General features: G+C 47.3%; 1 protein-coding gene across 2 annotated transcripts in view; it reads right to left on the bottom strand.

Annotated features, from left to right (window-relative positions):
• Nucleotides 1–15273, bottom strand: part of Sfxn5 (sideroflexin 5) — a 125192-nt gene that overhangs the window by 89671 nt on the left and 20248 nt on the right. For both annotated transcript variants that reach the window (XM_052174163.1, XM_052174162.1), the window contains exon 3: nt 1484–1561. In XM_052174163.1, the coding sequence (XP_052030123.1) occupies nt 1484–1561 (78 nt within the window). The remainder of the gene's footprint in view (nt 1–1483; nt 1562–15273) is intronic.

The following is a 15273-nucleotide window of genomic DNA, read 5'->3' on the forward strand; positions in this document are numbered from 1 at the left end:
AATCCAAGCTCTATGCACTTTTAAAATGGAAAGAATTTGAAATTAAGAGTATCAAGAGTTCAAGGTCAGGCTGGAGAGATGGCTCAGAGGTTAAAAGCGCTGACTGCTCTTCCAGAGGTCCTGAGTTCAAATCTCAGCAACCACATGGTGACTCACAACCATCTGTAATGAGATCTGATGCCCTCTTCTGGTGTGTCCGAAGAGAGTTACAGTGTACTTTGATATAATAATAAATAAATCTTTAAATAAAAAAAAAAGAGTTCAAGGTCATCTTTGTCTATATAGCAAGCTTGAGAGTCATCCTGGGCTACATAAGACCCTCTAAACAACAACAACAACCAAAAAATAATAATAAGGAAGGAAGGAAGAGGAGAGAAGACACAGAGTAGAGAGGACACAGAAGAGGAGATAGAGGGTCATAGATAATCCCAGAGAAAGAACATAGACAACCTTCAAAAAAATCAGAAATTAAAGGCATCGGATTTTCCAAAAGCCACACTATAGGTCAGGAGAAATAAGCAGTAGTGTTCAAAATTATGAGGAGAAAGATAATTGTTGACCTAGGAATTTCTCACCCAGTGGTCTGGTAAGTTTGAGTGGTAGCCTTTAAGGTAGGTCTCTGGCTTTGAGGCTAGCCTTGTCTACATGGGGAGTGAGACCCTATCTCAGTAACAAAAGCAGTCCAGACAGGTAAACACTCTTCTCATCCGCCCCTTTCAGGGAGCCACAAAAAATACTTCACCAGAACCACAGGACACACAAAGAAAAGAAAGACCCGAGACTGGCGGGCTGAAGGAAAGAGAAACTGGCAATGGAAGGAAGGGGGTGGGGGCTCCCCGGTGAATGGAGGCCCTGAAATACAGAACGCAGGAGACGCAGCAAGAGCCAGAAGTGGGACAAAGTTCAAGAGTGAAAAACAGGTGATGATTAACTCCAGATAAAACATAAAGTTGAAAAAAAAACCAAAAAACAGCCATGGTTCAAACAACTTGACTGGTCAGTGGCTGTTATTTAATAACAGGAATGACATGAGCAGCTGAAATACAGATCTCAGAACCATGATTAAATATTTGGGGAGGCGGTGGACTAGAAGGAAGATATGTCTTTCCAGAAGTGGGGGATAAGAGAATCACATCACCTACAGAGCCAAAAAGCTGAGAAATGGCAGTCCAGATGAACGAGTTACACATGTAAATACAGATTTACAGCTGAGAGTCCACTAAAAGGAGCTGCTTCTGGTAACCAGGAATAGGCCTGGGGAGGGACAACACGATGATGATGATGATGATGATGATGACGATGATGATGATAACAAGGGCCTTTGGAACAATGTGTAAACATTTCTTTGAAAAATATGGAATAAAGTTTTGAAATAAAGTTTCTGAGCAAAAAAACAAACAAACAAAAAAAAAAAAATTGGCATGATAGCTATAAGATTCTGAGATCATCTCCCCCGCCTTTGCCCACTCCCTGGCAGAGGTACCTGTTCATTGGTAACTCCTGGGCGTAGGGTGCCATGCTTGTAATCCTCCAGCAGTTGCACAGCCTCTCTGAGACGTTTCTGTGGAGGAAAGAAAAAAGACACTGTGTGGCATCAGACCAGTACTTCCGAAAGTTCTTTCTTCATGAAGACTACCTCAGCATCGGCCAGAGTGACAGTGTTGGGGTGCATGGCCACAGCCCTCAGAAAACACAGGAAACAGTGGGAAGAGTCCCACCTGCATGTCCTTCCACAGGGACCTGGTCAACAGCAATGGTATGACAGACAACAGATCAGGCCAGCCCAACCAGAAACGGAACTAAAATTCAGGAGGTAGTTTAGTCAGTAAAGAGTTTGCATGCAAGCACAAGGGCATGGGTTCAAATCCCTAGAATGCACTAAAACACAAAAGTGAGGTAATGCATACTTGGAATCCCAGAGCTAGAGGGGTTGAAACAAGGATTCCTGGGGCTTGCTGGGTAGATTGCATAACCTGCTTAGTGGGCTCCAGGCCAGTGAGAGACCATCTCAAAACAAAAAGGTCAACGGCACTTGGGAAACCACATCTGAGATTGACCTCTGGCCTACACACACACACACACACACACACACACACACCACAGTAAATAAATTAAAAAAAAAAATACCAAGAGATTTACCTACTCAAGTACTTATGGCTACAATACCTGACAGAGAGGGAGGAGGGAAAGAGGGTTGAATTTCACTTTTTAAGAAAGAAGGGTGAGTATAGAAGGCGGCCTTCATTCACCAAGAGACTTAAATAAAGATTTTGGCAACAGATCTCAAACATGGCCAAGATAGAGAACTAATAGAAATGTAGATAAGTAAACTGGACTATATGTGTTCAGTAAAACACCGCACGATCACTTGCCAGGAGTGGTGGTGTCTGCCTGCAAGGCCAGTCTAACACCAGCATTAGAGACAGGCAGAGGAACCCTGACTTCCAGCCCAGTTTGGGCCACAGATTACGTTCCAAGCCAGTGTACACTAAACACTAAGACTCTGTCTCACAAAAGAAGCAAACAAGCCAGGTGCCATGAACATATTTTTAAATCCCAGCGTTCAGGAGGAGGAGGCAGGCAGATCTCTGTGAGTTTGTAGCTAGCTGCTCTACATAGTGAGTTCTGGCCAGTGAGGGTTACACAGCCCCTGGAGGAGGGCAGGGGGAGGGACTGAGACAAAGAATGAGAACGCACTCCCTAGGTCCTAGCCCAATGTCAGCACTTGTGAGGTGGGACCAGAAGGATCAGGAGTTCAAACCAACTTTGTTGTCGGGCAGCGGTGGCTCACGCCTTTAGTCCCAGCACTCTGGCAGGCAGAGGCAGGCCGATTTCTGAGTTCGAGGCCAGCCTGGTCTACAGAGTGAATTCCAGGACAGCCAGGGCTACACAGAGAAACCCTGGGGTGGGTGGGGGGGCGGGAACCCAGCTTTGATGATGTAGTGGATGTGACAACCTGGGCTACATAAGAAACCAAACAGAGAGAGGAAAGGAAGGAAGGAAGGAAGGAAGGAAGGGAGGGAGGGAGGGAGGGAGGGAGGGAGGGAGGGAGGGAGGGAGGAAGGAAGGAAGGAAGGGAGGGAGGGAGGGAGGAAGGAAGGAAGGAGGAGAATATATAACAGTTTAAGGAGTAAGCTGAAAAGAGGGCAGAGTAGTCTGTAACCCAAGCCTGCAGAGGTGGAGGCAGGAACACCAGAAGATCCGAGTAACACAGCCTTGGTCACACAGGAAGTTCAAGGGCAGCCCGTGCTATACAAGATCGATGGGGGAGGCGTGGGAGGTGGGGGAGTCTAGAAAACCACGACTAGCTCACAACACAGATGACTCTCGCTGGCATCATGGGCCATCTAAAGATAGTTACCCCCTTATCCAAATCTCCCAGAGCCTTCTAGAATGTTTCTATACCCAAGTCTATGAGGCTGAGTTAGGGTTTCACTGTTGTGAAGAAGCACCATGACCAAGGCTCCTCTTATAAAGGAAGACATTTAATCATGGCTGGTTTACATTTTCAGAAGTTTAGTCCACCATCATCATCATGGCGGGAAGCATGGCAGCATGCAGGCAGAGATGGTGCAGGTGGAGCCAAGACCTCTTGATCCAAAGGCAGCCAGGAGACTGGCATTCCATAGATAGAGCTTCAGTACGAAAGCCCATCCCTATAGTGACACACTTCCTCCAACAAGGCCACACCTACTCCAACAATGCCACACCTCCTAATAGTGCCATTCCCCACGTGACAAACACTGAAACACGTCAGTCTATGGGAGCCATAACTATTCAAAGCACTACAGTGCCCTCGCCATGACTCTGGACAGATTTTCTGACTGTCTCAACAAACGGAGGAGGACGGTAGATAGAAGGAGGTCTGACCTGAGTCTAGACTATAAAGTCTTGCACTTTCACCTTGCTCTCAAGATGGTCCCGGTCTTAGAAACAGCCACCATACTGTAAGGAGACTCGATCAGCTCAGGAAAGACACACATGCAGGAGCAGCAAGCCTTAGAGCCCTGCCCCAGCTGAGCCACTCCTTGACGGTAGCACACACTCCCCTACCACATCTCTTCCTGAATTTGTCCATTTTCAAAGTGGATACTGTGCTTTCTTCCCCACCTGCCTGCTCCCCTCTTCTCCAAATATGTAAATAATTTATGATGTTTACAGAACATGAGAGCGGCATGGTGGACACACTTGCAATCGTAGCACGTGGGAGGTGGAGGAAAGAGGATGAGGGGTTCAAAGTCAGCCTGGGCCACACAGTGAGCCAAAGAACACCCTGGGCTACAGAGTCAGACCCTGTTTCATAAAGCAATGGGAGCTAGAGAGATGGCTAAGCAAACATACTGCTCTTACAGAGGACCAAGTTTGATTCCCAGCAGCTGGGTCAGAGGGCTCCCAAATGCCTGTACTTCCAATTCCAGAGGATCTAAGGACCTCTTCTGGCTTCCATGGGCACTGCACTCACACGCACAAACTCCCACACACATAAAAGTTTTAAAAACTAACAACAAAGAAACTGAGTGCAGTGGTACATGCTTGGAATCAGGGCACTCGGGGAGCGGAAGCAGGAGGATCTCAAGTTTGAGGCTGAAAGAAGAAAAAGGAGAAATGAAGACATCAAAAGAAATAGGAAAGGAGGCTGGGAAGATGGCTCAGTGGTTAAGAGCACTGACTGCTTCTTCCTGGGGACCTGGGTTCAGTTCCCAGCATCCACATGGCAGCTCACAAAAGAAGCAGGAAAACATAAAACTCATTCCCAGACACCAAACAGCTTGACTTTTCTTCTGGACTCTGGATATTTTTCTTTCCTTCCTTTGTTTTTGGTGTTTGTTTGTTTGTTTGTTTGTTTGTTTTGGGGGTAGGACTTCACTGTATAGCCCAGGCTACCCTAGATTTCACCATGTAGCTGGCCTCTAACTTGTAGACAATCCTGCTTCCACTTTCCAAGTGCCAGGACAGCAGGTGCACACAACTGGCCTTGTGTCTTAGTCAAACTGCACCACATCATTTCAATTCACTTAGGCTACCTAAGGAATAAGTTCAGGATTTAGCACTTGAACTAAGTTTCATTAAACCTTTGCCAGGTACCCCAGACCACAAGTACCCCAAAACCTCCTAGGGGTTGCTCAAGTCTGCCAAGGCTGCGTGGCTGAGTCTCCTCCTGCTGCCTGAGCCTCTAAAGACCTGGACAATGCATGCCCTACTCTCTAGTGAAATGCCGTAAAAGGCCCTGGATTCTCATTATTTCTCCCACCCCAGGGATTCTCCTGAGTTCCTATAACAACCTGGCCAGGTTCCATCTCATTTGACATAGTCATCAAAGGCAGCCTCAAGCCAAAAGAATCAGTTCCAATAAAGCCCTGGGCTTGGCAAAGAGAGCGAGGAGGAAGGAGAGCCAGAGTTCCTGCAGACAGGCCTGAGGGCCCAGCACTGAGGAAGCTAGAAGGAACCGTTAACTCTGGGCCTCTATGCTGGAGTTGACCTAAGCCTTGTTCAAAGGTCCTGTGGGCTGGACAAGGCTCCAGACACCTGTGTGGAGAGGCCACAGGAGCTGGCTGCTCTGGGGGCTATTCAAGGAGGCTTGGGGCTCAGAAGAAATGTCTCCCTGCTATGCCCTCTTCTCCAGCCACTATATTATGGTGCTTGGCAGAAGGCCCTTGAGGGGGAGTACTGGTAGGTCAGTGCTGGGTGAGCTTGGCTGGAAGTCTTTTCAACCAGGAACAGACAGACAGTCCCTGAATGTAAAAGCTCTGAGGGGCCCAGCTGGCTCTGGGGAGCCCGCTAGTCTGTGGCCCCTGCCTGAAGCCCCAGGCTAGGAGCAGACCAGCCAACCATGCAGCTTCCCAACTCCCCAGCCCCAGCCCACCTGCCTAGAGAGGTCCTATGAGCCTCTCTCTCTATCCACAGGGGTATGGTCTCTAGGGGCCCTCTGCAAACACATGTCCTGGGAGGCATGCGTTAGCAGCAGACTGTTAGTGAGAACAGAATCTCGCCACTCTGGACCTGCTGGAAAGCCCTAGGCAGCGAGGAGTAGGACGCAAAAGCACAGACTTGGAGATCGGGAAAGGAGGGCCAGAGACAGAGTCACGGAAAACAAGGATATAAAAGGGAAAGTGGGAGTCATGTGGGAGGTGCACATCAGTAATCCTATTACTCCAGAGGTGAAGGCATGAGAATTGGACTCCAAGGCCAAGCTCCGCTACAGAGTGAATTTGAAGCCATCTTGTGCTACACGAAACTTTGTATCAAAAAATAAACAAGAGGTCTCCCAGCGTCAAGCTCCCCCCCAAAACAACTCAGGATCCTGTCATTGCTCTTGGCTGACCACCGGAACTTGATGGTAAGTGAGACAGTATTCTGAAGAAGCCACACAGGTCACAGGACAGGGATAAATCAAGTGTGTACTGATCATGAAGCCTCCTCCCTGCTGGCTAGCTCTCACAGTACCAGACGGTGACGCACAGGCTGCTGGGAGAGAAAAGGCATCAACAGTTTTACTTGGTTGTGAACTACAATAGCAACCTATGTGGCAAGATTTGCCTGTGGGTGCAGGGGTGGTGTGGGTGTTATGGGGGTAACCACCTGCTCTCTGGTTTAGATTGAAGACCCATTCTACAGGAGGAAACCCACGTCCGGTGCTGTAAACTTGGCCAAGATGAGATGGCTGGGGAGCTTATAGGCTTCATGGCTGAATCTGCTATCATTTTGCTGAATAGACACAGTATCGAGCCATTTTCTAAATTCCTATCTCTACTTGTAGATCAGCACAGCTCTCAGACTTCATCGGAGGAGTTTCTTCCTGCACCGATGGTAACTTGGAAACTCACAACTGGTCTAAGGGCAGAGGATATGTGCCTTCTCAGCCATAACTGGGGCTCAGGGACTATCACTGAAGAAGAGGCAGGAGGGAGGGGACAAAATAGCATCTTCTTGATATGACAGGCCGCTGCACTTGTGAGCTCACAGCAGTTCCAATTGCTTGCCCGAGACCTGTACGAGATCAAGCCAATTACCATTCCAGCACAGAGGTGGCTCATGAACTGATGCGTCCCATCCCCCTAGCAAAGGAGTTGTTGATTGTCGATGGCTTCTGTTAAAGGGAAAATCCATTTTCTTTAAGGGTGTGTAGTCTCTGTAACTTGACCATGCTCTGGTAGCTGACTGAACACCTTTGACTATCAAACCAGCACAGATGGTAATCAGTGGGTTATATTTTTAAAATGATATATAGTGGGGTAGTTTGAATGAATGAGACTTGTTTATTTGCATGGTTAGTGCCAGACTGGTGAACTCTTTGTAAAGATTAGGAGCCTTAGCTCCTTGGAGGAGGTGTATCCTGGGTAGGCTTTGAGGTTTTAGGAGCCCACATCAGACCCAGTGTCTCTCTCGATAGATCAGGATGCAAAGCTCTCAGCTATTGTCCCAACATCACGCCTGCCTGCCTGCCACCATGCTCCCACAATGATGACAATGGACCAACCCTCTGAAACTGTGGGCCAGCGCAATTAAATGCTTTCCTTGTAAGAGTTGCCTTGGTCATGAGATCTAGTCCCAGGAATAGAACAGTGACTAAGACAGAGCACGAGGGGGAGGGCGTGGGAGTAGACCTGAGGGGGGGTTAGGTGGAGGAGTTGGGGGGGCGAGATCAAAACTAGATGCATGTATGAAATTCTCAGAGAATAAAAATATTACAATTTTTTATTTTTTTATTTTTATTTTTCGACAGGGTCTCTCTGCATAACCCTGGCTGCCCTGAACTCACTATGTAGACCAGGCTGGCTTCAAACCCACAGAGATCCAAAATAATCTTTCCTGGTACCACAACCCACCTCCAAATAAAGTGCAAATTCCTCAAAAACCTCAGTGATGGCATTCTTGTTGTCAGTTTAACCACGTGTGAACTTAACACACCTACAGGGTGTCCCTGTGGGAGATTTTTCTTGACTGAATCATTCCAGTCAAGAAGATCCACCCTGAATCCTCTGAGGTGGTGGCCCACCTTAAACCTGGACCACACCCTCTGGTGGCAATCTGTATACAGGACACAGAAGAAGCACTTTTGGCAAGTTCATTCCTTCACTGGCATTAGAACCTTCTTCTCTTCAGGGTATACTGGCCACCAGCTGAGACATCCAGCTTTGTGGACCAAACACCTATTGGATTCTTAGACTTTCTATTGGGCAATGGCCATTGTTGGAATAGTATGACCACTGCCTGACTGTAAGTCACTGGAGAAAATCCCATTTATATAATATATATTCCTCCTGTAGTTTTGTTTCTCCAGAGAACCTGGATTAATGCACCCTGTGCAGCTAAGCAGCAGTGCCAGAAGGAACCAAATATATAATTTACTATCTACTGTTCAGTATAGATAACACAAGATGGTAGCAGAAGCATCTGGTCATGAGCTGAGGAGAGAGAAAGGGAGGAAAGAGAGGAAAGGGGAGGGAGAGGAGGGGGAGTAAGGGAGGAGAGGGAGAGAAGGAGAGGAGGGGAGGAGAGGGGAGATGAGAGAGTAGAGAAAAGGGGGAAGGAGGAAAAAGAGGAGGGGAGGGAGGGAGAGGGAGAAACATAAGGGGATATAAGGAGGGAGAGGAGAAAAAAGAGAAAAAGGAAAGGAAGGAAGAAGAGAAGAAGAGGAAGAGAGAGGGAAAGATAAGGTTCTTTTTACTACCATCTAAAACTGAAAATGGTTCATTAAGTAAAGGTACTTGAAATTAGGTCTGGTAACCTCAGTTTAATGCTCAGAATCCACATGGTGGATGAAGAGAACTGAATCCCAATGTCCTCTGACCTCTACTCAAACATACATACATATACAATAAATTAAAAAGAAAAAAATAGCCCAAACAATGGGTACATAGGCTGTGCCAGGTAGACTGAGAGGGCTAGACAGGAGAGAGGGGGATGGGGCAACTAGTAGGCAGTAAGGTGCCCAGCTGCCCGGGCAGCCCGAGACTAATGCCGCTTCCCGCCTTGACCACTCCAAGGCTGATACCCACATCTCAGGGCTGGCCTCGTGTCTACTAAGAGTTTCAAGCAGAGGACCTGGGGTCACAGCACTGCAAGCAATCTGCAGACCTTCCCTTGTCACGTTCTAGTTTCCTTTATGTTGCTGTCACAAACGCTCTGAACAAAGGCAAAATAGAGATGAAAGATTTATTTGGCTTCATTTCCATATCACAGTCCATCGCAGAGGGAAGTCATGGCAGGAACCCAAAGGCAGAAATCATGGAGGGATACTGCTTGTTGGCAGTGAGTAATCTCTGGTTTACTCACTAACAGGCCCATGTTTAGCTAGCTTTAATATACAGCCCATGAACACCTGCCTAGGGATAGTGCCACCCACAATAGACCAGACCCTCCTACATCAGTCAAGACAGGCCCTCACAGGCATGCCCATATGCCAACATGACCTAGACAATTCTACAAACAAGGCTTTTCTCTCATATGACTCTAGGACAGTGGCTCTCAACCTTCCTAATGCTGTAACACTTTAATACAGTTCTTCACGGTGTGGTAACACCAACCATAAAGATATTTCATTGCTACGTCATAACTATGATGTTGTTGTTGTGAGGAATAATGTAAATATCTAATATGCAGGATATTTGATATGCATCCCCCATGGGGGTTGTGACCCACATATTGAGAACAGTTGCTCTGGGCTGTGCCAGGTTGATAATTAAAGGTAACTTAGTCACCATCCTAAACCCTTTCTTCTCCCTTCTCAGGAGAGCAGGCTACACCTGGTTGGGTAAGTCCTTGTCTCCCACTGGCCATGAGCCTGTTCTGCAAGCCAGAGGAAGGAAGAGCCAGGATATGCAGTTTTCCCCAAAGCTGATCTCCAGTCATCGTAGGACTATGGAAATAATTTGGTCCATCCTGGTGGGGGATTGGGGTCCTGCAGTAAACCAATGGCCATATGCCTAAGAGACTTAAAAAATGAACTATGGCCTAAATTATATTAAGGGAGATGAGAGAACTGGATCAGTAGTTAAGATCATGTGTTGCTCTTACAGAAGTCCCGAGTTCGGTTGCCAGCACCTATTATGTCCAGTGTGGTAGGTATCACAAAAATGCATGCAAATAGACGAAAATTTGACATGCAATTTGGTAGGTAGGTGTGTGTGTGTGTGTGTGTGTGTCCATTATGTACATGTGCAGAGACTGGATGAAGGCATCAGGCATCCTGATTTATAACTCTCTGCCATCGTTCCTTTGAGACAGAGTCTGTCACTGAACCTGGAGCTAGACTGATGGACAGTAAGTCCCAGGAATGCCGTCTCTGCCTCTGACACAGTCTCGGTGCTGGCACACAGTCCACACCCGTCTTTTCACATGAGCTCTGGAAATCCAAACCCGCGTCCTCATGCTTGTCCACTAAGCACTCTTGCACAGTGAGCCATCTCCCCAGCTTCTTGGGCATTTAGAATTACAGATCCCATTAGAGGGCCAGTGCGGTGGCCCAGCAGGGAAAGGCAGTTACTGCCAAGCCGGACAGCTGAGCTGTTCCCCAGGCCCCACGTGGTGGGACAGAACTGACGCCATCAGTCGGTCTCTGACCTCACATTTGCACTGCGGCTTATAAGCACAATCTCTCTCTCTCCCTCCCTCTACCTATCCCCACACACAATAAATTAAAATATAACTTAATTTTTTAAAAACCTGAAACCATCTGAAAGGCCAATAGTAAAATAGCAATTTAAAATTTTATAGCATGACAATATAAGTTGTTACATAGTGACTGAGCATGTCTTTCTCCATCCTTCCCTCCCTCTGTCCTTCTCTTCCTTCCTTCCTTCCTTCCTTCCTTCCTTCCTTCCTTCCTTCCTTCCTTCCTCCTTTCCTTCCTCCCTAATGGATGCTTCACCAATGGCATATTACATTTCAGCAGGAGTCAGGATAATGTCTGTAACGTTCCATGTCTAGCATATGTGCTACTAAAGTGAGCACTTGCCACTCAGCCCATAGATTAAGTCTCAAAGGAGAAAAAACTGAGAGGAGCTGCAGAGATGGCTCAGGGTTAAGAGCACTGGCTCCCTTCCAGAGACCCAGGTTTGGTTCCCAGAACCCACATGGTGACTCACAACTGTGACCTAACTCCAGTCCTAGGAGATCCAGCGCCCTCTTCTGGTCTTGGAGGCACCTGCACACATGTGGTAGACATACATGCAGGCAAAACACTGCTGCATATAACAAACATATAAAATAAAATGTGTTTAATGTTAATTTAAAAGAGAAATTTGTTTTATAACAATTTTGGAGACATATAACTTTTCATGTATTGAAAAATAAAGACAAATTTACATACTATTGTGGTGAAGGTGTTGGGAATTGGTTCTAATGCTTTGTCTTAATTGGGCTACCAAAGCCATGCTTCTGGATCTGAGCGTCCCTGCCCCCAGCTGGTTTTGATTGGTAATAAAGATCGGCCATAGAGCCAACAGCTGGGCAGGGAGACGGAAGGAGGACTTTTAGATTGTGTGGGCAAGGGACTGAGAAGGAGGGGACAAAGAGGGAATAATCAAAACTCAGAGGGAGAAGGATCAGATTTAAGAACTGCAGGAGAGAAAGCACCTAACGATGTAGGTGGAAAGGGAGTGCGGCCCTATGGGGTGTGGGCTGCCCAGAAGGTAACTGGGCAGCAAAGATATAACACAGATTTAGAAGATGTTAAGACAGAAATACCAGAGGGAGGTGTGTTCTAGCAGTGGAGAGGTTTATTAGTGCCAAGCCACTGAGCTAGTCAAGGCATATCAAAATTAGCTGGTGTGCGTGTGTGTGTGTGTGTGTGTGTGTGTCTTTCATTAGCAAATCCAGGCAGCTCTTGGGCAAGTGCAGTGAGAGAGTGTCCCCCTACCTCCCCACCCCCGACAGCCAAAATGACTTAAACAATTCACCACTACATGAAGGTGATTAATTTTTTACAAAAGAATTAAATCTCAGTAGGGTATAGCATGCACACCTGTGATGCCAACACTTAAGAGGCAGAGACAGAGGCAGGAGGATTGCTGCAATTCCAGCCCAGCATGGTCTACAGAGTGAGTTCTAGGCCAGCCTAGTCTACATAAGTGAATTCCAGGTTAGCCAAAGCTACTTAGTGAAACTCTCTCCAAAGAACTAAACTAATAATACCAATTCTAAATCTTGGCTGGATATCTGGTTTTACAGAATGTAGAGCATCTGCAACAGTTTCCAGAGCTGACAGACATTTTGACTTTCTAAGCAGTGCTGAGATCATCACTAAACATAAATATGTACTGCAAAATGGCAAAAGTATGTTTTAAGGGCCATTTTAAAAATTCCTAGAAAGCGTTCTAACTCCACCAAACTTCATTTAATGACTTTTAATTTTTTATTTTTAAGCTTTTAATCATGCATAGATTGCATTTTTTTCTTATAATTTTTTGTTTGTTTTTGTTTTTTCAAGACAGGGTTTCTCTGTGTAGCCCTGGCTGACTTGGAACTCACACTGTAGAACAGGCAGGCCTCGAACTCAGAAATCTGCCTGCCTGTGCCTCGCAAGTGTTGGGATTAAAGGCATGCACCACCACTGCCTAGCTTTTTCTTATAAATTTAATGTTTGTTTTTAAATGAAACTCAAGTCAACTCTAGGACTTTTTGCACATGTGTATGTAACTGTGTGGATGCATGTGAGTGGAGGGTATAAGACCTGTGTGTGTGTGTGTGTGTGTGTGTGTGTGTGTGTGTGTGTAGTCCAGAGGTGAGGAGCTATTTTAGTTAGGGTTTTACTGCTGTAAAGAAACACCATGACCAAGGCAATTCTTATAAGGACAACATTTAATTGGGGCTAGCTTACAGGTTCCAAAGTTAAGTACAATGTCATCAAGGCGGGAGCATGGCAGCATCCAGGCAGGCATGGTGCAGGAGGAGCTGAGAGTTCTACATCTTCATCTGAGGGCTTCTAAGGCCTCCAGGTGAAAACTATCTTCCAGGCAGCTAGGACAAGGGTCTGAAAGCTATGCCCACAGTGACACACCCACTCCAACAAGGCCACACCTTCTAACAGTGCCACTCCCTGGGCCAAACATATTCAACACACAACAGGAACCATCCACCTTGTTTCTTGACAGTCTCTCACTGATCTGAATGATAGGCGAAGCTGCTTGGCTCGTGAGCCTCAGGGATCTCCTGCCTCTGCCTCCACAGTGTCACCCTTACAAGTACCTGTCACTGCTGCTCACACCGGTGCTGAGGCTCAAACTCAGTGCTCACGCTTGTGTGGAGAGCACTTTGCTAAGTCTGCCATCCTCCCAGCCTCAGACAGCAACCTTTCATCATACGTTCTAATGCAACCCAGAGCCGTGCTGAATTGTGCAGAGGTGCTGGGCGGTGTTTGCTGGGGCTGTGTGGTGTGGAGGGTGTGCCTGTTGGGAGTTCAGACGTGAGCTGCAGCAAAGGGGCCTGCGGCAATTGCACCACGGACTCATGGCCGGTTTGATTTTTTTAACTAAGTTTTGGTTTTTATATTGTTCACAGACCTTTCAGGTTGCCAAATTTTTTACAACTTCCACTCTGATTTTCCTGTATGGGCGTCACAACCCTCAGTTTAAAAAGCTGGGACTCGGGCTGAAGAGATGGCTGTAGACAGCGATAGTCTCACATATATGAAATAAATAAATATATCTTTAAAAAAAAAAAGCTGGGACTCGATAAAGGTCGTGCTCCAGTCTCTTCGTCAAGGCACCTTTTCCTCTTTGCAATTACTAAATAAGCAGAGGTGTGTGTGTGTGTGTGTGTGTGTGTGTGTGGAGGTCGGAGGTCATCTCTGCTGTCCTTCTCCACTGCTCTGCTCCTTGCCCTCCATGGCAGTCTCACTTTGAACCTGGAGCCCCTGGACTAGCTGCAGTGACTGAACAGCAGAGCCCAGGGGTCCCCTCCTTCTCCACTGCTGGGGCTACAGACAGAGCACCACAGCCAGCTTCTCTGGTGTGTGCTGGGGACCCCGACTCAGGTCCTTATATCCACTGAGCCAGACCTTCAGCCCCAGCAGCTGACTCTGAGAGGAGATTCATGTCCTGGTTCTGAGAACCTCTACTCCACAGGGCTGGTGTCCACCAATGAGCCTGACCCAGATATGCTCTTAAACGGAGGTGCGCCAGGGTGCGCCATGACTTTTTTAGACCCAGAAGGATCTGGGAGATGGTGAAGCACTCAGGCATTTCTGTGAGGACTCTGTCCAGAGGATTCCCAAAGCCAGGGAACACTGTCCTAATGTGAGAGGCACCAGCCATCATGCTGGGTCCCAGAGGAGATGCCCCTGCCAGGCATCTGTCCCTGGTGGGCAGCCTCCACCATGAGCTCCTGCAGCCTCACCAGGGATGCAGAATCAAGGCTGGCATGGACCACGAAGGGAAGCCTCTGACACTGTGAGCTAAAGCAACTCTTTCCCCTTGAAGCTGTTTATACTGCGTAAGATAGCCTCACAGCGACTGTAGTGGAACCACTAAGCCCACATTTCAGTATAACTAGACTAGCAGACTATACATTTTATTTATTGTCATTGTGTGTGCATGCTATGATGTGTGTTCGGATGTCACAGGACAGCTGTGTGACTTGGTCCACGTCTCTCACTTTTTCTTGGCATCCAGGGATTGTACTCAGTTCCCCAGGCTTGCAGAGCAAGCGCCGTGGCTGTGGAGGCACCTGGCCAGCCCCTGTGAACTTGCTTTCTCCTTGTTCAAGGTATTAGAATGCATCCATCTATCCTCTCAATGCAAAATGTCCAAACACGGCGTGTTTCCCCAAGCCAGGTTCTGTGTGGGAATCCCTCGGTTCCATCGCCGTCTCTCCCTTCCCACAGTGACTTTCCCTGCCTCAACCCCGGATTTGCCACCTCTCAATGGACCCTATGTCTTCTTGTGCAATGGCGTTAAACCCCGAGGCCTCAATGCTGGTGTGTTCAAAGGTACCAGAGCTTCACATCTCACTCAGCCTTCTCAGTGAGCAAACCCAGAAAGCTGGGAAATGCACTAGACATGTATGTGTGCACACATGGTGTGAAGTCCTGGCTTCACACTGACGTCCCTGGTTTAAATGCAACACCTCATGCTCTTTCTATAATCCCCCTGCTCCCATGGTGGCAGCCCCAGGTCCCAACACCAGCAGTTACTTGGGGTTGTTTGTTTTATATTTAATTTTTTATTATTAGTGTATATGCATGTATGTGTGTGCAAGTGTGTGTTGGTGCTCATGGAGATCGGAAGAGAGCACTGGACCACCTGGAGGTACAGGCAGTTGTGGGCTGTTCAA

This window comes from Apodemus sylvaticus, chromosome 2 (genome assembly GCF_947179515.1).
Source record: "Apodemus sylvaticus chromosome 2, mApoSyl1.1, whole genome shotgun sequence".
In the NCBI taxonomy this organism is placed as follows: domain Eukaryota; kingdom Metazoa; phylum Chordata; class Mammalia; order Rodentia; family Muridae; genus Apodemus; species Apodemus sylvaticus.